We start from the raw sequence: 24823 nt of genomic DNA, 5'->3' as shown, positions 1-24823 counted from the left end.
AATTCACTTCGTACTAAATTTTTTGGCACATTATGTTTACATTGGATCCTGCCTCTAGGCAACCAACCCAAGTTTTTTTTATATTTAGTTCCAAAAAGATCCGCAAGATGAAGTTACCTGTAGCTAGTGACAAATGTTTTCTGAAATATTGCCCAACGCTAACAACTGAAGGAACATACAAAAAAAACAACCCAAAATTTTCTATATAAAATAAAAACTATAAGTTTTTGTTTATCTAAAGTTCTATTAACTATTTTATTTAGTCCCGAAACCATCCGCAAGATTAAGTTACCTGTAGCTAGTGATAAATGTTTTCTAAAATATTGTCCAACACTCACAACTGAAGGAACATACATAAGTCCCAGCCCAAATCCTCCAATGACTCCATAACTAAAATATTCATATTATAACTAATATTTTAAATATGTAATCTAAATCAGTATGATTTATATCATTTAGACTGAAGAGGGTGCCATGTTTATTGAAATATATCACTAAATAAACAATTATGAATTAAATATATTCATTTAGTCAAACACAATAGGAAAAAATATTGATATAAATACATTTTAGGCCTCAATTTTTCCTAATAAATTAAGAACTTATATGCTGCACAATATAATGTTGTAATTGTCATAAATTGTTAGGTCCGTTTGGCTGTCGACCATACTTCAAAAGATCTTTATTTTTATAAAGGTTTCGCTGTTTTTGTAAAATGATTTCTTATATACTTTCTCTTTCTAGAAAGATGCTATATAACTAATATTTTTCCATTTGTCCAAATATGATTTTGTGTTTCCCTCTCTACTAATTGATGTTGTCATTTTACAAAATATACCCAAACCATTATTAAGATTGAAAACTAATAATAATTACCTTATGACTAGAAAATGTAGATTTGTGCAGAACCTAAAAAATTAAATAAATTTATTGAAATACATATTATTAGAGTTTATATGAAATCTATAATTAGTAATAGTATCTACTTATCTATTATGATATCAACGTATCTATACATCTAGATGATATCTACATTTCTCACATTGAGGAACTATAATTAATTCCAATTACATTAACATGTTTTACATATCTATCTCAAAGTATAACTGGAAGAGAGGATACCCAGAACAGAAAAAGCTGCACCAGCACACCATGTTGAACCTATCTATCTCCAAGTATACCTTGAAGATAGGATACCCATACCAGAAATAGCTGCACCTGCACAACATGTTGTACCTATCTATCTCCAAAATTACCTGGAAGAGAGGATACCCAGACCAGAAATGGCTGCACCTGCACAACATGTTATACCTATCTATCTCCAAGTATAACTGGAAGAGAGGATATCCAGAATAGAAATAGCTGCACCTGCACAACATGTTATACCTATCTATCTCCAAGTATAACTGGAAGAGAGGATATCCAGAATAGAAATAGCTGCACCTGCACAACATGTTATACCTATCTATCTCCAAGTAAAACTTGAAGAGAGGATACCCAGAATAGAAATAGCTGCACCTGCACAACATGTTATACCTATCTATCTCCAAGTATAACTGGAAGAGAGGATATCCAGAATAGAAATAGCTGCACCTGCACAACATGTTATACCTATCTATCTCCAAGTATAACTGGAAGAGAGGATATCCAGAATAGAAATAGCTGCACCAGCACACCAAGTTGTACCTATCTATCTCCAAGTATAACTGGAAGAGAGGATACCCAGAATAGAAATAGCTGCACCTGCACAACATGTTATACCTATCTATCTCCAAGTAAAACTTGAAGAGAGGATATCCAGAATAGAAATAGCTGCACCTGCACAACATGTTATACCTATCTATCTCCAAGTAAAACTTGAAGAGAGGATACCCAGAATAGAAATAGCTGCACCTGCACAACATGTTATACCTATCTATCTCCAAGTATAACTGGAAGAGAGGATATCCAGAATAGAAATAGCTGCACCTGCACAACATGTTATACCTATCTATCTCCAAGTATAACTGGAAGAGAGGATATCCAGAATAGAAATAGCTGCACCAGCACACCAAGTTGTACCTATCTATCTCCAAGTATAACTGGAAGAGAGGATACCCAGAATAGAAATAGCTGCACCTGCACAACATGTTATACCTATCTATCTCCAAGTAAAACTTGAAGAGAGGATATCCAGAATAGAAATAGCTGCACCTGCACAACATGTTATACCTATCTATCTCCAAGTAAAACTTGAAGAGAGGATACCCAGAATAGAAATAGCTGCACCTGCACAACATGTTATACCTATCTATCTCCAAGTATAACTGGAAGAGAGGATATCCAGAATAGAAATAGCTGCACCTGCACAACATGTTATACCTATCTATCTCCAAGTATAACTGGAAGAGAGGATATCCAGAATAGAAATAGCTGCACCAGCACACCAAGTTGTACCTATCTATCTCCAAGTATAACTGGAAGAGAGGATACCCAGAATAGAAATAGCTGCACCTGCACAACATGTTGTACCTATCTGTCTCCAAGTATACCTGGAAGAGAGGATACCCATACCAGAAATAGCTGCACCTGCACAACATGTTGTACCTATATATCTCCAAGAATACCTGGAAGAGAGGATACCCAGACCAGAAATGGCTGCACCAGCACAGCATGTTGTACGGATTCCAAATCTAAATAACAAATATAGATCAATAAATGAAGGGTAAAAAAGTAGCAGGATGTCTATCTGTGTGTATTTTAAGAGATTTTCATTGGTTGGTTCAATATTAGTTTTGTTATCATGATTGCGGATGTACATCAATTTGTCATCCATTGTGTATATTTCTTTTTCAGAAAAGCTAACCTGTTACATCTGCAGCAGCAGATATATGACAAATAGTGAGGTATGTTCCTGCCAGGGTACTTACCTTTTACAAGCAGGAGCTGACATAGGACCAGTAAGGAGGTATGTGCCTGCCAAGCAGCAGCTGATATTTAGGACCAGTAAGCAGGTATGTACCTGTCAGGATGCTTACCTGATACAACCAGCAGCTGATATAGGACCAGTAAGAAGGTATGTGCCTGCTAGGATATTTACCTGTTACATGCAGCAGCTGATATAGGACCAGTAAGGAGGCATGTTCTTGCCAGGATGCTTACCTTTTACAAGCAGCAGCTGATATAGGACCAGTAAGAAGGTATGTGCCTGCTAGGATGTTTACCTGTTACATGCAGCGGCTGATATGGGACCAGTAAGCAGGTATGTTCTGCCAGGATGCATACCTGTCACAAGCATCAGCTGATACAGGACCAGTAAGAAGGTATGTGCCTGCTAGGATGATTACCTGTTACATGCAGCAGCTGATATGGGACCAGTAAGCAGGTATGTTCCTGCTAGAACGCTGCCAACAAAGGCTATTTCTCCATTTCCAACGTTGAAATCCTGAAAAATGTTTTCATGTCTAGAAACTATGTTCTCGATATAATGATTCAGCGAAATATGAAGCAATAAAGCTACTTTTCTGGTAATTTCAATTTACCAAAAAATGACTATCACGGAAAAAAATAGCAGTTAATTGGCTAGACGTGAAGCTACTGGACATTTAAAATCTAATCTAAAATAGCATTGGATATGTAGATTTTCTGATCCATAAGTGATTTGAGGTAAACAGCAGAAAATTTTATTTGTCATAATTAGTATTACATTAATTTGTCGTCAATTATACCACCATATATGATTCCCGAAGAATTATAATTTCATACATAGATATTACTATTAATTTATATACCTACTAGAGGCTGTCTCTAGGAAGGAAGGTGTGGAAGATTAGTAAAATTGCCTCAAACTACCCCAGGACATATATGAAGCTTTCCTAATAGGTAATATAAATTAGGAGAAATATTTTCTGAGATCTTGAGCTTCAGACAAAAAAAACTTATTACTTCATATTATACTATAATTATAGAATTAGAGGAACCAAGTTTTATAGAACATATTTTGCATCTTAAAACATAGAACTTAAAAATAGTTTGTAATGTTTGCAAAAGAAAGAGAAAATATGAGCACATTTAATTTAAGATACAAATCAGGGCTAAGGGTATAGGACATTGGATGATAAATCAACAACACCGAAACATTGATTTTACTGATTGGTTTGGATGCTGTGAGTATTGGTGTAAAAAATATGACGTAACAAAAAAAATTAGCCAATGAGAGGCCGTTATTGACCAATGGTAAAATTTATAGTGGCCTCTCATTGGCTAATTTTTTTTGTTACGTCATATTTTTTGCACCAATACTCACAGCATCATTGGTTTGTAATGGTATATATTTCAAGGAAGGGGGGGGGGGATATTAAGCTGTTTATTTTAATTTTATAATAGTATTTTCTTATTCGTTGACTTAACAACTTTGGAGACTTTTTATTGAATTTTAATTGGTTGGTTCATGAAGTTGAGGTTCTAAACGTTTTAACCATCAATTGTGATATACAGAAGGGGATATTTTGTGTATTATGATTTGGGATGTAAATCAATTTATCGGCCATTGTCTTATCCCTGTAGATCTCTGTATACATTCTGTGTAAAAAGGATTATTAAGAAGAAGGATAGAAAGATGTTGATTGGTTATTATTAGGGGGAAGAAAAAGTTGTAGATTTTTTCAATTTTAGTTATCCTGTATTTCCCTGTATAGAACTATGTACATTTCAATGAAAAATATCAAAACAGCAAAATATAAAATCAATTAATAACGCGTAGAGCACTACAAAAGAACCCTCCCCCCATCTTTAAATAATTTCTGACAAACAGCTCTAATAATACTATTAATAATACACCAAACTTTTAAGTTTTTTTTCTGTAGGGTGTCCACAGGACTTGTTTTCTATATCCAAAATAGAACAACAGCGGTTAGGGATTACTCAAAGAACAAAGAAATGAAAAAACGAGCAGACGGACATTGTTATACTTGTATTACAGTTTGCAATTTTATGTCTCTAATGAATAACATAATCCGCCTGACATAGCAGCATTGCATACAAGTTCAAAGTTCAAATGCATATTGTTTTATTGTAGAAACAGGCAACACTTGAATTTTGTGTATTTTCCTTTAAATATAAAATTCTTGACAGTTGTAATTTCCGGTAGAAAGAGCGAACAATTCCACTATAATAGAGATGCTGTGTCTAGAGACCTCTTAATTATATTTGAACACAAAGACGACATTATGCTTTTCTTAATTGTGCGCGGCAAAACCAATAGAAATATTTACAATCAGCTGATATTTGTTTACATTTTTTTATTTTTGGCGAAAAATTCCACCATAATTGATATGTTATAGGTAGAGAAGTTTTAAGAAAAAAAACTAAATAAGAATGGTAATAGAATATATTAACAAAATAAAAATGTGTGTCATTTTGATAGCTAACATGGACCTTACTTATTGGTCCAATGACCAAGCTAATATTGCTTGATTCACTTCTACAAGAGATGCGATTGATAATGAAGATTTTTTTCTTTGAAATATATTTCATTATGAAGCAGCAGTAGTTACTAATTTATAAATGTTATGGTTGAGATAGATTTATAACTGTTAAAAGTGCTTACTCATTGGTTAGTTCATTTATCCAGTAGGAGGGGAGGGGATGGAGTAAGGGGGATATCATTATTTTAGCCAGATGTGAGTATCACTTTATTAGAGTACATAAAAATCTGGTGCAACAACCAAGTAATAGCTGTAGCTGCTATTTTGGCTGCTGAGCCAATGCAATAATTGATCTAAAGTTCAAATGTGTTAGGGTGCATAAGGCATTTTTGCATGTTTTCTAATTCCTTGGTCTATATACTATTATGTTGTTTTGATTGGGTTGTACAAACTAGCAGTGTCCAAGCCAGCAATAATCTAAATCTACTGTACCTCTATATAGTATATCTCTGTAAAATATAATACAACTTTTTCCTTAATTTCTTATTTGAACCCCTTTTAACTAATTAAAAATTTATACTTTTTGCTATTAATATATTAATTAAATAATAGTCACTACATGTTCTAAAATTCTTAAAAATTTGATATTTTAATTAAAAATTGATTGGTGGTCAAAATGGTAGTTTTGGGATTTGAAGATAATATCCTGTTTTTTCCTTTATCTGACATTCAATTGAAGTTTCATATTTCAAATATCCTAAAATATATGTAAACTTAAAGTTTTTGAATTTGAAAATATGATTGTGATTTTAAACTAGTAGACTTAAGAGGGATTAACTTTTAAAGCAATAAATTTTAATAGATTTAAACCTGCCCTTTAAAACAATTTACATTTTGTGGGCTTCAACAGTTCTTAAAAATGAGATAATGGACAATTATTGATTTTAACCCAAAATTACATCAATTAAATCACTAATTCAGTAAATTAAATTATTGGTTAACCATTGAGAGAACTTGTTCGAATACTTTTAAAGACCAGTAAAATTTACAGTTCAATATGCCCTCCCTCCTTGATTAAAGCACAGCCAAAATATATGTACATTTATGACAAAACACAGAAAATGGAAGCTTTACATATTGTCTCAAATATCAGCCAAATGACGCCATAAAAATAAGGGATTATCCATCTCTTTTTTTAGGGGTTTTCTTTCCTACTTCTCCTCTCATCTCCCTCATTTTATGACGTCACATGGCTGAGTTTTTTAGACACCTTGTAAAGCTTCTATAAATGTGCAAAGTACTTAAAAAGGTACTAATAAATTTTAACTTATTTGTTCAAAAAGGTTTGAATCATACTTTACTAGCCTTAATTGCTTTGGTCGTAAATGTCCTTCATTAAAAAAAATGTTAAGCTCAATTCTATAACACAAACATGAGAAAAATAAAAAATATCACATGTTTATCATGTGCTTTTAAAACTATAAAATACATACGCAAAAACTTAATCATTTTAACGCTTATTTTGCCTTAAATATGTGTAGCTTTTTAAAAATTTAATATTAGTTGTTAAATGGAAAAGAGTACAAAAAACTTAAATGGAAGAACAAAAAATAGGTATAAAGTGATTTAAAAAGCAGAATACAGTAGAAAATCTTTACACCTAAAAACCAGCCTTCTATCTTTCCCTCCGTAGCGTTACGAACTGACGGACAGACAGATAGTTAGACAAAATAAATCCGTTCTTGCATCTAGTAGGAGGAAAGGGTATGTGGGTAAAGGGGGTGGATTGGTGGTATCGTTATTTTAGCCAGCTGCTAGCATTATTTAATCAGATTACAATCTGGTGTAACATCCAATTAATAATAAATCGATTGAATAATACCTTTTGCATTGAGGGTAGAAGAATACCAAAAGAGTAGGCTATACCATCCAATACAAAATTACACAGAAAACTCACTAAAACAAGTAAAAGATAGTTTTTTTTTGTCTGTCCGTCTGTCTGTTTTTCTGTCTATCTCTCTGTTTTTTCTTTTGTCTGTTCTTCTTTCTATCCTTCTGTCGGTCCCTCTGCCTGTGCTTCTGTCTGTGCTTCTGTCTGTGGTTCTATCTGTCCTTCTATCTCTCCTACTTTTTGTGCTTTTGCCTGTCCTTTTGTATGTTCGTCTGTCTGTGCTACTGTCTGTCTATCTGTCTGTGCTTCTGTCTGTCCTTTTGTCTGTGCTTCTGTCTGTCCTTTTGTCTTTCCATCTGTCTGTCCTTCTGTCAGTACTTCTGTGTGTGCTTCTGTCTGTCTTTTTGTCTGTGCTATGTCTGTTCTTTTGTCTGTGCTTCTGTCTGTCCCTCTGTCTGTGCTTCTGTCTGTCCTTCTGTCTGTGCTTCTGTCTGTCCCTCTGTCTGTGCTTCTGCCTGTGCTTCTGCCTGTGCTTCTGTCTGTACTTCTGTCTGTCGTTCTGTCTGTCGTTCTATCTGTGCTTCTGTCTGTCCTTTTGTCTGTGCTTCTGTCTGTCCCTCTGTCGGTCCTTAAGTCCGTCTTTCTGTCTGTTCTTCTATCTGTTCTTTTGTCTGTGCTTCTGTCTGTCCTTTTGTCTGTCCCTCTGTCTGTCCCTCTGTCTGTCCCTCTATCTGTGATTCTGTCTGTCTTTTGTTTCTGCTTCTGTCTGTCCTTTTGTCTGTGCTTCTGTCTGTTCTCTGCTTCTGTCCTTATGTCTGTCCTTCTGTCTGTGCTTCTGTCTGTCCTTTTGTCTGTGCTTCTGTCTGTCATTCTGTCTGTCCTTCTGTTTGTCGTTTTGTCTGTGTTTCTGTCTGTCCTTTGTTTCTGCTTCTGTCTGTCCTTTTGTCTGTCCTTCTGTTTGTCTTTCTGCCTATCCTTCTGTTTGTCCCTCTGTCTGATCTTTTGTTTCCCTTCTGTCTGTCCTTCTGTCTATTTTTCTGTCTGTGCTTCTGTCTGTCCTTTTGTCTGTGCTTTTGTATGTTCATCTGTCTGTGCTACTGTTTGTCTATCTGTCTATGCTTCTGTCTGTGCTTCTGTCTGTGCTTCTGTCTGTCCTTTTGTCTGTGCTTTTGTATGTTCATCTGTCTGTGCTACTGTCTGTCTATCTGTCTATGCTTCTGTCTGTTCTTTTTTCTGTGCTTCTGTCTGTGCTTCTGTCTATGCTTCTGTCTGTGCTTCTGTCTGTCCTTTTGTCTGTTCTTCTGTCTGTGCTTCTGTCTGTGCCTTTGTCTGTTCTTCTGTCTGTGCTTCTGTCTGTATTTCTGTCAAAATTTCAATCACTGCTACGCTGCATTAATAACAATACATTTTGTCCCAATCTTATGACTATTAAGTATTTTCCTTTTCAATGATTAATTGCTAATAAGACAGCGCAAATTGGAACAAAAAAAGACTATTGAGAGGCGAGTATATTTTTACCATTGGTCAATCACAATGTATTGTATACTGGCCTCTTATTGGACAACTTTATCATATGACGTCATTGATAATACCTGCAACAATTACCCAGCCATACCCGTTGGCTCCTCCTTCTTTGAATACTGTTTCTTCCTCTAGGACAAAATACAATTAAAAATTTGAAGGGATCTTAAGAAACTTTGGACTATGAATTGATGTAAACAAAATTACCCCTTGAAATATTTGACAATTATAGTTCAGAACCATCCAATCAGCATTTAATAAAAGTACCCAAAGTTTTAGATCAACGGAATAACGGAATAATATAATATGGTTATAAATCTTTGGGTACAAGTGATTGTTTGCAAAAATACTCAAAGTTTTTAGGTAATCAAATGAAAGAAAGTGTTTTAACCCTTAACGGCCCGGGGGGGGGGGTATAGAGCCCAAACTGCGTGACTTTTTAAGTGTGGGTATGACACATAACTGAGAGTTGGAATTTTTTAAATATCTCCATACTGGCGGGCACAGGATGCCAGTAAACCTGGCAGGGGCATCTAGGTAAAGAGCAAAAACAAAGCATTTATCCCACCAAAATACAAAAATATACTCTAGTAGTACATCCTCATATTAAATACAGTTGTTAAATTCAATTTCAGGTTTTTTGACTTAGAGACTTCAAATTTTAAACATAAGCTGTTCTTACATGTCTACATAATGTAATAAAATTTCATAAAGATCCGCCGCCGTTTTCACGCCGACCCCCGACTTCGTCGGCTGGCAGCTGCCTTTACAGCTGCGGCCGCTGAAATTTATATTTTGATATTTCAAAAATGAAATTTAAATAAAGATAAACATTTTCTGAAAAAAAAGTTTTCTTCTAGCTTCAAAAATAAGAAAATTACAGCCGTTTAAAATTTGAAATTTGAAAGATTGTTAAATAAAAGGGTGAAGGAAGCGAAAATTGACTTTGACCTACTTAAGGTTGAAAATTCATCATAAAACATTTTTAGCCCTCTATGAACTGAGATAATAAGGGGTAAGGTGCGTTCAACGCCCCCCCCCCTCCCCCCCGACTGATTAAGGTGCGGCAAGGGGCCCGACTGTTAAGGGTTAAATACTTTGAATATTTTATCATGATAATACTCAATATTGGAATTTTAAGGGATAAGACAATGGACTAAAACTTAAATTGATGTACAACCCTCAAAAATGAAAAACAAAATTTTTCCTGTTGAAGATTAAAGTTATTGGTTGCAAAGTTTAGATACTGCTAGTTTGAACCATCTAATCAAGATTTTTCTAAAATTCTAAACGTTTTTAGACAATGAAATGAGAAAACTTGTTTTAAAACTTTTTGTACCAGGGTAATTTAAAGTACCCTTCCTCCTTATTTTTCTATAGATTAGGTGGGCATGTAAAAACTAAACTTGGCATGATAATTCCTTTAACATTTAGGTACATTTTAGAAAGATGTGAATTTTTAAAATCAATAATCATTACCAGAAAGTATGCATGTTTATATCTAACTTATATTGCAAATTATATATATATATATTTCTGTTGATGAAATGAAAGTGAAACTAATCTTTATTAATCATGTACTAAGCTGTAAATAATCATTATTACATTATTAGTAACAAATCTACTACATAACTTACTTTGTCTGTTTGTACGTTTGTCCGTAACCCTAAGAATGAAATGTGAATAAATCAGCTGTCATTTAAGATAGTTGGATGAAATTTTGTGTGAGAAATCTTCTTACCAAATTACTAATAAAATATTACTAACTTTGTCAGTCGTCCATTCTATCATGGTCTTGAAGACTAGACCTGTTACTCAAATACATTTTTTTTGAATTTCATTCTTCTGCTGGCCTAAAAAGTTACTTTAGGGGCGTATAAATACATATACTGGCTACCTAGCGCCAGGCCTCTTAAAAAGGCCATTTTTGAGATTCTGTTATTTCATACAAAAATTTCAAATGTATACAAGAATGGCTTGGATATCAATTTAGATGTTCTGCATATTTTTTAAATTATAAAATGCGATTAAGATTGTTGTGTCAAAAGTATGCTGTGCTATCTTCAGGGATAAGGGATGGGAAACGTAGCCTAGGCCTAATAAACCAGTTTTGGGATGGCGCAGTGGTTCGTTCTATACGCTAATGAAAAAGCTGTGTGTGTGTGTGTGTAGATAAAGTATAGAATCAAATTCAGGTAGCTAGCTTAAAGTAAAAAACATAACTTTTTATAAACCTATATATTAATGGCTTTTGTTAAAATGAAGTTTTTTCTCTCCCAAAATTTTTTTATCTTTTACTGTCAGAAAGCTATCGTTGGGTTTTCCTCAGACAGATTTTAGTTTGTATTATTTGCATTTTTATTAATGAGTAAAAATTTTATTTGAAAATTTCATTGCTAATTAAAATTCAAAATGAATAAATTAATATGCACTTGGGTAACATTCTATCAAGTTCTTTGGATACTATTATATAGTGATATATTTGTACTGTGTTGTATTGTACATTAGGGTTAAGGTGTTGTATCAATATCGTATTAAATTTTTAAAATTCAAAATACAACATCTAATTTATAAACTACCAAATGAAAATTCGTAGCTACCTTCTTTCCAAAAAATAATCCCGTTATTTTTATTTTTTCTATATGGCCCTTTTTTAATGTTTAACTCTAAGCAGATTTAATAGTTAAGCTAATGTGATCTAACACCATTTATATTTATTTTTTAGTAGCAGACAAAATCATTATTTTTTCTAGAATTGTCTGCTTCTAAAATTTCCGCCAATTGGTGATTGGTTGTTAAAAACAGGCCGATTCTTATTGGTTTAGAGCGATAGCTACTTGGGAGCGTCCGCCAGTTTGATAGGAATTTGTAATAGTTGCAATATCCCTTTAGAATCTAGGCCAGGACCTAATTAATGGCCAGGTTTTCTATCCCTTATCCCTGGCTATCTTAGAATCATTTTTCAGCAATTTTTTTTAGAAAACTGACCGGCGCTAGTTGTAGAGTAAACTTGGACAAAAGATTTTTTTGTATATTATATATTTGGCCTTATATGTTTAAGTTGAAATGTGCAGAAGAGCTAAAAACCTGCACATTGCTGAGAAATCGTTAAAACCGCCGTACTACCGTTATCTGTTGATTTTTTAGAGGCCTGGCGCTAAGCAGCCAGTAGAAATGGATGATATTTTGTACATTATTATGTTGTTATTTCGCAAAATGTTTTAGTTTATGAGCTTCACTTTATACGGATATTATCATTCTTGTATTATATACACTTTATTCATTAACAAATATCAGATTAATAGAAAAGAGAAAAACTAATCTGATGTAAACATCGAGAGATGGAAGATTAAACTGTAAATTACACAGGTAACCAAAGTTTTATAAACACCTTAACTTAATAACTTTGAGTACTTTATCAAACTTTGATTGGTTGGTTCAAACTAGAAGTGTTTAAATATTTCGACTAATAATTATAAAATTCATTCTAAAGGAGTTCTTTATTTTCATCATATGGGAAATACACCAATATACCATTTTACAGACAGTCAGAGATTCAATAAAGAGAAAGATATAAATATTAAATATAAATATGTAGATAGATAGATAGATAGATACCTTTAATTTGTGGCAGTTACTTGTGTTCTGGTATTGTTTCTAACAGACAGATAGACGGACAGACAAATGGACAGACAGATGGACTGCCAGACGAACGGACAGGCTTACGGATGAACGGAGAGACGGACTGACAGACGGACTGATAGAGGGACTGACAGATGGACTGCCAGACAAACTGACAGACGGACTGACAGACGGACTGACAGACGGACTGATAGACGGACTGACAGACGGACTGACAGACGGACTGACATACGGATTGACAGACGGATTGACAGACGGACTGACAGACGGACTGACAGACGAACAGACAGAACTACGGAAAAACAAACGGACAGACAGACGGACAGATGGACAGACAAAAGTACTGATAGATAAACTTACAAACGGACTGCCAGACGGACTGACAGACAGACAGGCAGACGGTCGGACGGACAGTCAGACGGACTGCAAGACGGAATGACAGACGGACGAACATACAAAAGATACATACCTTTTATCTGACAGACAGATGGACATATTGACGGACGGAAAGAAAGACAGACAGAAAGACAGATACATACCTTTTATTTGTGGTAGTTCATCCTGTTCAGGAATTGTTTCTTCTGAAGGTTTTATAATGAGTGGAGAATGTTCTGGAACATTGGGGCTTGTCTGTGGCTCTTCCATAATGTTCCCGCAGTTTTCTCTATCTAAATACAACATATGTACTGTACATCCTTTTACTTTTTTGGTAATTTTAGTTGCTTAAATTCTAGCATCTAGGGAAGGACGGATCGGAGATCTAGAAAATAGCCTAAAATCATCCTAATACATTTTAAAAGCTTTTCTGATAATCACCACCCGTTCAATATCTTTAGCTACAGACAAAAAGAAACCTTACTTGTTATAGGATTTCGACTCCTACTTTCTAAATAAAAAAGAAGGGATTTAATGCCTTTCTGGGGTGAATGATCTTGGGAGAGTTGAGATGTCTTTCCTAAAATAGTTCCTTGGACCTATAAAAAGCTTCAATCTAATGGGGAGCCATGTTGATTTAGTAGTCAAACAAACAAACATCCAGTTACTTTTTTTGTAAGGATGATCAATAGACCAAATTAATATTCTTCATTTCTTTATGTGTACATGAACCGTGTTTTATTATTTACTCTTGCTTCATTAAAGACTTAATTAATAAATATTAGACAATATAAAAAAGAAATAAGAAGCGGTTTTATAATTTAGTTAAACGTAATAATTTACAGTATGGCTTCAAATCTGATACTATTGTTTGATTAAAACTAGTCCTGGCCCATACTGATAAAACATGTATCTACTTATAATAGAGAATTTAGCACAAAAAATAGCATACAGTTTAAAAATGTCTATAAACGATGTGATAAAAAATTATATTAGATTTTTTTATTAAAATATATATTTTGATATCATAAAAATAAATTTTATGAAATTTGTATTCTTTGAAATATTAAATATTTTATTTCAAAACAAGGATGACAGCTCTAAAATTGGAAGAGAGGACAAACGAACAATAATAACTTTTTTAGAGTGTCAGAACTGAATAAGCAGAATATAAATATACTAGCAGCTTCGCACCTTGCTTCTAGGTAATTTAAAAAAAAAAATAGTACCACCACTGGTGCAACAACCATCTGCTTACAAAAAGGGGGGGGGGGGGGCGGTATTTTTTTGTTTTTGGGAGAGTTGTAAGTGTCCTACCCCCCCAAGAAAATAGTTTAAAACCACCACAGGACCAGTAGGTATATTCCTTGAAGAGTAGAATCCGATCGGTTCAGTGGTTACAGAGATCCTAAGGGACGGACAGACGGACAGACAGACAGACAGACGGACGGACAGACATCATTCTTCTTTGTATTATAGATAATTTAAGTTAAAATTGAATATTAATATGTTTCAAAACTGCATAAAGACATGCAGATACTTTTTATTGACATACTTACTTTTTAGGAATTTACTATAGAGAAGTAACGATTATAACACATGTTTTAAATGGACGTACAGTCTATCTTGTAACGACCATAGAGTTGCTACGCTTTCTAAATTATACCTAACTGTTATAAGAATCACCATGCAAAGTTTGAAATCGATGAAAAAATTCTTATTAACCAGAAGCTACTTTGTCCGAAGCTACTTTGTCCTGAAGCTACTTTGTCCTGAAGCTACTTTGTCCTGAAGCTACTTTTTCCGAAGCTACTTTGTCCGAAGCTACTTTGTCCAAGATCCTTATAGACGGACGGACGGATCTAGATTATAGAAAAGCTTCACTTTTAAATATAGTTATAAAAATAATTGTATGGTTTCAATATTGAAGAATCAAAGCAAATATCAAATACCACAAGTATCAAATATTCATCCAAATATCTAAAAACAAGGATGTCAACATCCATAAGTAGCCATGCCATGCACAATGAATGAATTGAACAGATGTCTTCAAAAAAAAGTATGCAAAAACCAAATAAAATCACGAAACCTTAAACAATAAGTATTATGATTTTTTGAAGAATGAATATCATAAAGACGGACAAAATAGACTAGATGCACATAAGTAATGGGAATCTTCACTGAAATCTCAGTTAAAATATTAGCCAAAAAATCCATAGAATTAGATAAAATCACATTTCTTCTAAAGCTTATCGGACTGACTGACGGACGTACAGACGGACAGCGGAAAGACAGTAAATTATAGAGTAGCTTTGCTACAAAAAAATGTTCAAGTAATATCTAATCTAAACGTTTCAATCACTAATTGTAATCAACGTAAGGGGTAATTTTGTGTATCATCATTAGGGAGATACATCAATTCATTGTCTTATCCCTTTAGATTCGTGTTAATATTACCATACTTGCTGGTTTTGGAATCAATGTTAAGGTTGAAATTCCAATGTAATAACCTGCATTATACAACAAAATATATGTTGCATTCAGAATAGAATAATAGTTATTTATCGCATCGTATTATAAACAGCTTTCCGCGGATATCGAACAGGAAAATTATAAGATTAAAATCAGTTTTGTTAGCCATGAGGGGCTGAAGGCCCGGGCTAACAAAACTGGTATCAATTTTAAGCTCAGAATGGAAAATTTAATGTCTCTAATTCAATGCTATAAAGTATACATGGTTTCTAAAAATGGCTGAGAGCTGGTTCTAATCCAGCGGAAATTAATCGGTTTTGAAGCCATATTGGTATATACTACTCTTGTAATCTTTAAATAAACTATACTGGAATTGTTTTAAGTAACATCTACATTATGGCAAAATAATAGTTATTTCTCTCATCGTATTATAAACGGCTTTCCGCGGGGCTAAAAAAACTAGTTTTAATCTTATAATTGTACATTCTTATATTCGTAGAAAGCTGGATATATTATGATGCTAGACACAGTTTTTTCGTATAGATGAGAACCGGTTTCTATCCACCGGATTCGAATGAATACGAGAAAAAAATATTCTTTTATCTATTATTTTTTATTATCACACAGGAATTTTAATGGCGGCCGTAACCGCCCCCTCTCTCTCTCCTTATTTAAAAAATAGCTTTTCTATGGTCACATACCTTGCGGGGTCTATACTTGCGGTGCTTTAACCATACATGACTACTCGACACCCATAACCTAACCTAACCTGACCGAAAGTAATAAACAAACAAACGAAAAATACCCAAATAGCACCCAAGAAAATGTTGCGTATTGTGTACTTGTAGGCGTCCATTTCTATACATCATAGTGCGTGTGATGTATAGTCCCTTTCTTCCTGATTTAAGAGCAATGCATGTATTATATAGTTTAGCTTTTAGTTCTTGTGTCAACGGTTTCGGAGCAAGACATTGCTCTGCAACACGACACGAACATAAAAGTGAACAGTTGTCTTAATATTAATGTTATTATTGTATGTTAACCTTGTATTGAATTAATACACTTTATAAGAATATTTAGCTGTTTGTTCTTGCTATTACTATACGTCATTTTGGCGCAGTAGTGTAGTACGAATCTACGGCTCAGATTTTCTTTTAATTGTATTATTTCTTTGCTTTAGTTTTGTTCAGGAATTTTTGGACGCCATGAAGGTGGACATTGATTATTACAAGAAGTTGTCCCCGGCGGAGAAGGAGGAGTATATGCTCCAATTGTTGGCCTCGCTGCAGGGTGATATTCATTCCAATGGGGATAAGCTGGATAATCTTACTGGAAGAATGGCGCCGCTGGAGGCGAAAGTTCAGGAATTGACGGATAATGTTGATACTAATGTTGCTGCGGTTACTGGACTGGCTACTCGGATCGACGATTTGGAAGATCGTCTTAATAAGGTGGTGGAGCCTAGTGTTGATAATGATATCAAGACTGAAAATGTGACTGTTGTAAATGAGTTTATGACCGGCCAGCAGCGAATTCTTGAAAAGATTGCCCAGCAGAATAGTTTGAATGACCAGCAGAATGGTTCGAATACCCAGCAGAATGGGTCGAATAACCAGCAGAATGGTTTAAATAACTCTATGCCGTGGCAGAGGACGGCTGGTGGATCTGGAGGATCAGAAGAGAAGCCTAAGTTGTTTGCTGGTGGTTCTCGGCCTATTTTTGGTGGTATGCAGGGAAATGAAGATAAGATCATAAAACTTTGGGAATTGTCTAGAGTTGATGCTGTGGATAATATCTATAATGGAGTTCTCATGTGGTGGCCAGCCCTTTCTGAGGTTGATGCGGAGGATTTTAATACGCTCAATTTTTTTGAAGCTGGACTGAGTGATTCGCAGGTTAGTTGGTGTAAATCTCTTGTTTATGTACCAGATAGATCTCTGTATGTTTCGCAGGGGGAGGAGAATGTGCATAGGTACAATGAAACGTGTGCTAAACTTGATGATCAGTTCAGAAAAAATGCGCCTGAATTTGCAGTTGACGATGATGTGATTTTCTTTGATGATTATTTGGAGAGATTTTGGATGACTACTAGACGTTATCATATGACTAATCATCAAGTGTGTAAGGAAATTTTGTTTGATAAATGTGTGGGTGTAAGAACCGCTTGTGGTTATACACTAAAACCTGCTGATATGGAGAATAGACAATTAACATTAAAGGGGTACTTGTGTAAGATGCGGGAGACATTTTTACCACCCGACATGAAAAATGTGTGTAAAGATGCGTATTTGAGTGTTAAGCAACATGAGAATGATAAGATTGATGCATTTTTTGATAAGATACTATCTTTCTGGAAACGTGCGTATCCGAAATCAACTGATGATATGTTTATGGATTTCTATTCTCAAGTGTGTAATGTGGTTTTATCTCCACTTTTGGCTAATCAGATGCGTCAATTTGCATTGGATTTGGAGCGTGACGGACAAGTGCGAATGATAACGAAGTTTCGGACAGAGTTAATAGTTAAAGCACAATTGATTGTTAAAGGGCTACAATTTAATCAAATTTCAGGGTCAATGGCTAGAGGATGTACAACAAACCAGATGGCTTTGGCTAAGACGATGGTTGGTGGCGTTGGTTCCAAGTCAAATCCTGTAACTATTGATCAGGTTAGTGATGAAGATAATTTGTCATATGAAATAAATCAATGTGAAATTGATTTAGCTGATGAATTTGGTGGACCAGCTGAACTTATTCCTTTAATTGGCGCAATTCAAGGTGGTTTTATTTGTTATTATTGCAACAGAAAGGGTCATATGATGAGGGATTGTTTTGATATTAGAGATAAAAAGTTGCCTAATCCTAAAGGAAAATACTTTTTGCGGTGGGGAAACAAGCCTTTTGTTCCTTATAAGACGGGGCAAAAGAGTTTTAAAAAGAATGAAAATAGTTTGGATAAAAAGAAATTGGTTGGTGAAATTGAAGGAGAGGTGAAAGAAGGGGAGGATACGAAGGAAGTGGCGCATGTCGATGGTTTAGGGGCAAGCGATTATGAAAATGACCTTGTAGCGGAAGTCGAGGCATGGAATAATGCTATTATAGATGACATTTTATGGTTTTAATGTTTTGAATGTATTATAATCATAAAACCTTATTCCATTTTCTACTTGTTACGCGGCATTGTTTTGATTTATGCGCATTGTAAATAAACAACAACAAAACAAAATTAATGATAAAGAGTGAACGAAGCAACTCTAATTTTGTGATAAATTATTTTGATGGTTTATTTTGAATTATGAAAAGATAACATATTGTTTATAAGCCTATATGAAATTACGAGATTATGTTATAATGGAAATCAAAATAATTAATTTAGTTTTTGATTATGTTTTGTTGAAATTATGAAAATTCATTTTTGTTTCAGACTGTTGTGGAGTCTAACATAGATAAGAATAATAAAAAGTGAAAATGAAAAATGAATTAGGAATACAATTTTGTAAAATTGCTATTTAAAAATATTAAATTGAATTTTAAATTGAATTAAATTTGATAAAAATGTGAAATTAGATATTTGAAAAGTATTAAATTTTGATGAAATGTGGAAAATTGTTTTAAAAGATGAGTCAGTTATTGTGATTTAAAGTATTCGATTTTAAAACAATTATATTGCGATTTAGTGATGTTGATTCAGCAAAATTTTTAATGAAGTTTAGAATTTCATGAAGCAAAATTGTTATAATGCATTAGATATAATCGTGGAGAAGTCTCTTTCTATGAAGGAAGGGAGGGGCTGTCTCTCGGAGCTGGTATGCACAAATATGGTGGAGCTGTCTCTTTTGTTGGAGGAGAAAGGGGGAGTGAACATATTTGCAACGAATATTGCACTACCTCTCAGAGTTGGTATGCGCAGATATGGGGGAGCTGTCTCTTTTGTTTGAAAGAAGGGGGGAGTGACCATATTTGCAAAGAAATTTGCACTATCTCTCAGAGCTGGTATGCGCAACATGGGGCGGTGTATAGAGGTAGCTGCAATGATTATCGGGCGTGGAGCGCGCCATGCGCAGAAAGTTGAGCTGCGCAGAGAAGCAAAGCTGCGCAAGAAAGTGCTCTCAGGTATTGAGATATATAGTTAGTTGAATTTCGACTTTTAAACCTTTTATACATCTCAGTTTAATCTGACAATAATAGTTTTGTTAGGTAATATTTTATTGAATTTCAAAGAATTGAACTTATGGTATTTGGAAAGATTAATTTGCTTGGTGATTGATAATGTTTGATCATGTCATATTTCTTAATACAACTTCTTTTATTGTGTTACAAGTTATTGGTTCAGTGAAACATTTATTTATGGCATCTAAAATCATTGTATTTATTTTAGATTGGCTGAGAAGAGTGTTTGTGGTGATTGGGAGATACTGTCATCATTATTTATTTGATGGTGAGTTGTTATGGTTTCATGTTGTTACCATTTGATTATCATTATATATATATATTGCTGTTCGAAAAATAGTCTTGTAAATTTGTTATATATATATTAATATCGATATTAATTCTTATGTACAGTGATTTTCCATCAATTGGCATCTAAAAGTTTGTAATATTTTAGATTGGTCGGAGAGAAGTTTACTGATTGTGGATTAACAAATAGTTTGGGGAGTTTCTGTTGGCCGGAGAATTTCTGTTGTTGATTGTGGATTAAGAGATATTTTTGGACGTTTCTGTTGGTGGATGAAATATTGTCGGTGAGTGAATTGTTTTATTCAGTTCTTTTGTTATTTGTTGTAGACAGATAGATAGTTATTTGATAGACAATTGGATAGTTACAACCTCATAACTGTTGGTGTGAGTTAGATAGCTGTTTTATAAGTTTCATGAAGATTCTGAGATGGCGGCTGGAGCGGCTGAAGTCTATGTTCCAACAAAGATTGGTGGCATGGAAATCCTGACCTTAATTGATAGCGGCAATGCAAGAGGCTGCCTGATATCTCAAGTGTTGGCTAGAAAGCTTGATTGTGTGATTGAAGAAACGGATTCGAAAGCAACAGGCGTGCAGGGTTCCAGCATCAAGATTGATGGTGTTGTTCGGAATGTTGAATTTCAGATTGGAGGTCACAGTTTTCAAGAAGATTGCTTTGTTATTTCCGGCATGACTGTACCTATGAACCTAGGCAGTTATTGGCTGAACAAAAATAACGTGAAGACGATATTTGCCAAAGACGGCAACAGGATTGAGATGCATGGAATCAGTGTGAATTTAGTAGCTAAACGGAAAATTGTAGTGAAGAATTTGGTTCATACAGTTTTGGAGAAAATGGAGAAAGCAAGAACTAAGAAACCTGAGATTAATGTAGCTGAGTTACAAGACCAAAAATGGATTTGTTCATTGAAAAATCGAATAGAAATTCCTGCATTGAGTACAGTGGTGGTAGAAGTTTCAACTAAGGGAAATATGCCTGAAGGACAGTTGTGTTATATAGCTCCTAGACAAGGTTACTGTAGCCGAAACAACTTGTTGATAAACGAAGGAATTACTGAGGTGGGAAAGAATGGTAAAATTATGACTAAAATCACGAATTTTGAAACTGTTACGAAATCTGTTCCTGCTGGTACTTTGGTTGGAAATTTGTTTGTGGCGGAGAAGATAGCAATGCTGCAAGAGAACAGGGTTAAAGAAGATGTGTCAACAACATTGAAGAAGATTCGTTTTATTAAAGATAAATTGAAGTTGGATAAAGTTCCGTTTTTAAAGGATAATGTTTCTTTGAAAGGAAGGATAGTTGGTTTGTTTTTAAAGAATTTCAAGGCGTTATCGATTGATCCTACGGATATTGGATCTTGTACTTTGGAGGAGTATGATATTCAGTTGGTTCCTGGAGCTCAACCTTTCAAGAATAGGATGATTAGACTCAATCCTCATCATGCAGAGAAACTAAAAGAACAGATTGATTTATGGTTGGAAACAGATGTGATAGAAGAATGTAATTCACCGTTTAATTCTGGAATTTTTGCTGTTAAGAAGAAGGTTGGAAATACTAACGAGGTGAAAGTCCGTTTTGTCCTGGACTACCGCTCATTAAATGAGATAACTGAGAAGATCTGTTACCCTTTGCCTAACATTGGTGAGCTATTTGACAAACTTGGAGGAAAGAAGATTTTTACGTCTATTGACCTAACTTCAGCGTATAATTCAATGCATTTGAAGGAATCTGTCAGGAAATATACAGCATTTTGCTCTAATGGACGGCAATATTGCTTCAAGAGGCTTCCGTTTGGATTGACCAATGCTCCAAGTGCATTTGTAAAGTTGATGGATAGAGTAATGGATTTGAGTCCTGAATTAAGGGCATTTTGCCTAGTTTATTTGGACGATGTTCTTGTATATAGTATGAATGTGGAGGAACATCTGGAACATTTGAATATTCTACTACGAACATTCTGTGAAGCAGGCCTCAAGATTAATCTTGGAAAATGTACATTGTTTGCAGAGGAAGTGAAATTTCTGGGCCATATTATAAATGCAGAAGGCATATTTATGGACCAAGCATATATTGAAAAAATTAAGAATTGGCCAGTACCTGAAACAGGTAAAGATATTCAAAGATTTACTGGTTTCATAAATTATTATGGTTCATATTTCAAGAATTTTTCTGATATTACAGCACCATTGAACAAATTCAGAAACAGTAGTAAAATAGAATGGGATGAAAAAAGTATGGAAGCTTTTACAAAGACTAGAGAATTGTTCTGTGAAGAAATAAGTAAATCGTTCCCGGATTGGAGAATGGAGGCTGAACCATTTGTGTTGGATACAGATTGGTCATCTACAGCTATGTCTGCGGTGTTAAGTCAAAAACAAAATGGACAAGAGAAGATGATATCGTGTTGGTCACGTGTTTGTTCAACTCATGAAGCCAATTATGCAGCACATAAAGGAGAATTATGTGCATTAGTAAATGCTGTTGAAAGATTTGAATGTTATTTGAGACACAAGAAGTTTATCGTGAGAACTGATTCAGCTGCACTGAAACATCTATCTACTTGGAGGCAGAACGGATATTTTGTTGGTCTCACCATAAGGTGGATAAATTTTTTATCCACCTTCAGTTATGAGGTTGTACATAGGCAGGGCAAGATGCATACTAATGTTGATATATTGTCACGTACTGCATTAAAGGATAGTAAAGATAGGATATCTAAATTATCGACAGACGAACAAGGAGAGTTAATATTGGATACTGTATATCAATTGGAAGATCCTAAATTATGTCTTATTGCAGGAATTGGAGCAGAGACGGCCAGTCAAATATCATCCAGATTGAAGGCGAGAGAATTTAGTCGTAGCCTGGAGAAGGATCCTGTTTTAGTTGAGGTGAGGAAATTTATTGTAAATAATGTCAAACCTACGTCCAGAGAATTGTCTCAAATGCCTTATCATGGTAAACAAATATTAAGATTTTTTGAACATCTGAGTTATAAGGATGGTTTAATTATCCTGACTTCACCTATGCGGCTCCAGAAAGAATTTCAATTTATTGAACGGGTAGTGGTACCTATTGGAATGTACAATAAAGTTTTCTTGTTAGCTCATGCAGATGTTACAGCGGGGCATAGGGGTTATTTGGAAACTTTGAGCAGGATTAATCGTCACTTCATTTTTCCCTATGTGTCTAAATATGTAGCGGCGGCAGTTGCAAATTGTGTCATTTGTTTGAATAGACGTAAAAAACCTAAACATAATCATAATATAGAATTTTCTCCTTTGGCTGGGGAAGCTATGGCAGAGTTGGCCATAGATGCTTTAGGTCCTTTGAATGAGTGTGAATATAATGGAGTCATTTGTAAGCACATTTTAATAGTAGTTGACAGTTGTACTAGATATGTGTGGTTGTTTGCTATTGAGGATGTTAAAGCTGAAACAATTATTGAATGTTTGAAGTTTAATTTATTTTCTGTTTGGGGACTATGTGAGCGAATTAGGACTGACAATGCACAAAGCTTCAAATCAAAAGTTTTTAGGGAAGTTTGTTTAAGGTTGGGAATTGAACAAATTTTTATCCCTCCAAGATCAGCAAATTCGAATTACAGTGAAAGATACAACCAATCGGTGTATTCGTTTCTTAAGACTGATTTACGTTTTCAAGATGGAGATTGGGCTTACAAACTTAAAGCTACACAATTTTGTATGAACACTTCTTTCAATCGGAGGTTAGGATGTTCCCCGTATTTTAAGATGTTCCTAAGAAACCCTAAGCTTCCACTTGACTCATTTGATCCGTTAACACGCTCGAAAATTAAACATATGAATTTTTCAGAGTTATTGGAGTGCCTTGACAAGAATTGGAGGACTGGACAAGAAAGAACTGAGAAGTATTTACAGGTAGAAAATACAGAAAGGATAGGTCGGCCGATAGCTATAAATTCCTATTGTTATATTTTTTATGACGTCACAACGATTGGTGTAGCTCGTAAACTCTGCTCGTTATGGGTGGGTCCGTGTTTAGTGACAAAAGCAATTTCTGATAGTTTATTCGAGGTTCAACCCCTAGAAAAGTGTAGATTGAAAGATAAAGGGGTGAGAATTGTACCAAGAGATAAAATATATGTTATTGAGAGTACTTTAGACTTGACTCCGGATGAAAAGATTGACTTAGTGATTACAGATGAATGTTTCTCTGTGGATAATACCTTGAAAGTAAACTATGACTTTCCCAATACTTTGAGAAATTTAACTTGTTCAGGCGTTTCTGAAGAGGAGAATAGTTGTGGCGCTAGTCCAGAGGTGGTTGGAAGGCGGAAGGATGGACAGGTAACACCAGATTTTTTGGAGAAATCTTTTTTGGGTGTTGGGTTGTCACAGCAAAGGTCACATGTATCTCAGGATAATGAAAATTTAGATGATTTAGTTGAGGATCTTAGTGATACTTTGGAAAGTACTCATATTTCTGATAGTGTAGATTCAAATGATATGACTGACAAAACTAAGTTAGACTCTACATATTCTACTATTAGTAAGGATAGTGTTTTTCATGGAGATTATGCCTCTGATAATAGTTTAGTAGACAACAGTTTGGGTGTAGAGGATGTTAACATGGAATCTGCTAGAGAGTTAGAGTCTCGGATGAGTATTTTAGAGGACACTTTTCCAAAACTGCAAAGTAAAATTGTAAACTTGGAACAACGAAGGGGAAGTGTTAAACGAGGTAGAGATGTTGAGGAGGATGAATTAGATAGATCGTTAGATAATGCAAAATTGCAAAAAATGTCTGAGACTATTCCTGTTAAGGGTCGTCCTAAAGGTTCTACAAATGAAGTGCAATTACAAAAATTAGAAGAGGATAGACAAAACAGAGAAAAAGACAGATTAGAACGTTATTCAGTAGCAGATGTAGTAACTAGGAACCTCGCAAAATTGATTAAAAAATAATATTTGTAATAATTTGTATAATATTTGCAGGAGAAGAGATTACCACGAAAACCGTAGGGAGCGTGATGACAAGAGAGGAAGCGGCGGTGGTGA

General features: G+C 34.6%; 3 protein-coding genes across 7 annotated transcripts in view; 2 read left to right on the top strand and 1 right to left on the bottom strand.

Moving 5' to 3' along the window:
* The window catches only part of LOC145305629 (monocarboxylate transporter 13-like), a 73082-nt gene that overhangs the window by 42320 nt on the left and 5939 nt on the right, over positions 1-24823 (bottom strand). For both annotated transcript variants that reach the window (XM_080147330.1, XM_080147329.1), the window contains exons 2-8: positions 12999-13127; positions 8889-8948; positions 7288-7361; positions 3327-3424; positions 2607-2672; positions 877-909; positions 293-390 (exon numbers count right to left, since the gene is read on the bottom strand). In XM_080147330.1, coding sequence (XP_080003456.1) covers positions 293-390; positions 877-909; positions 2607-2672; positions 3327-3424; positions 7288-7361; positions 8889-8948; positions 12999-13104 — 535 coding nt within the window. In that variant the 5' untranslated portion in view covers positions 13105-13127. The remainder of the gene's footprint in view (positions 1-292; positions 391-876; positions 910-2606; positions 2673-3326; positions 3425-7287; positions 7362-8888; positions 8949-12998; positions 13128-24823) is intronic.
* Positions 5434-24823, top strand: part of yl (Putative vitellogenin receptor yl) — a 268402-nt gene continuing 249012 nt past the window's right edge. For all 4 annotated transcript variants that reach the window (XR_013874648.1, XR_013874646.1, XR_013874647.1 and 1 more), the window contains exon 1: positions 5434-5471. The gene's annotated coding sequence lies outside the window, so the exon portion shown is untranslated. The remainder of the gene's footprint in view (positions 5472-24823) is intronic.
* LOC145306142 (uncharacterized) lies at positions 16424-18110 on the top strand. Its single transcript, XM_080148110.1, has 2 exons — positions 16424-17201; positions 17878-18110. The coding sequence occupies exons 1-2, from the start codon at positions 16512-16514 to the stop codon at positions 17962-17964; spliced, it is 777 nt and encodes a 258-aa protein (XP_080004236.1). The 5' UTR covers positions 16424-16511; the 3' UTR covers positions 17965-18110.

This window comes from Acartia tonsa, chromosome 14, assembly GCF_053477335.1.
Source record: "Acartia tonsa isolate MP-2025a chromosome 14, ASM5347733v1, whole genome shotgun sequence".
Classification (NCBI taxonomy): domain Eukaryota; kingdom Metazoa; phylum Arthropoda; class Copepoda; order Calanoida; family Acartiidae; genus Acartia; species Acartia tonsa.
Note: the sequence above shows the minus strand (reverse complement) of the source record. Positions and strands in the feature narration are given on the sequence as shown.

What these genes read in the sequence shown, in the direction of transcription:
- LOC145306142 (XM_080148110.1), top strand. Translation starts at nt 16,512, where the DNA reads ATGAAGGTGGACATTGATTATTACAAGAAGTTGTCCCCGGCGGAGAAG. An exon ending in CTGGACTGAGTGATTCGCAG is followed by an intron (nt 17,202 to 17,877) that starts GTTAGTTGGTGT and finishes ATCAAATTTCAG; the next exon opens with GGTCAATGGCTAGAGGATGT.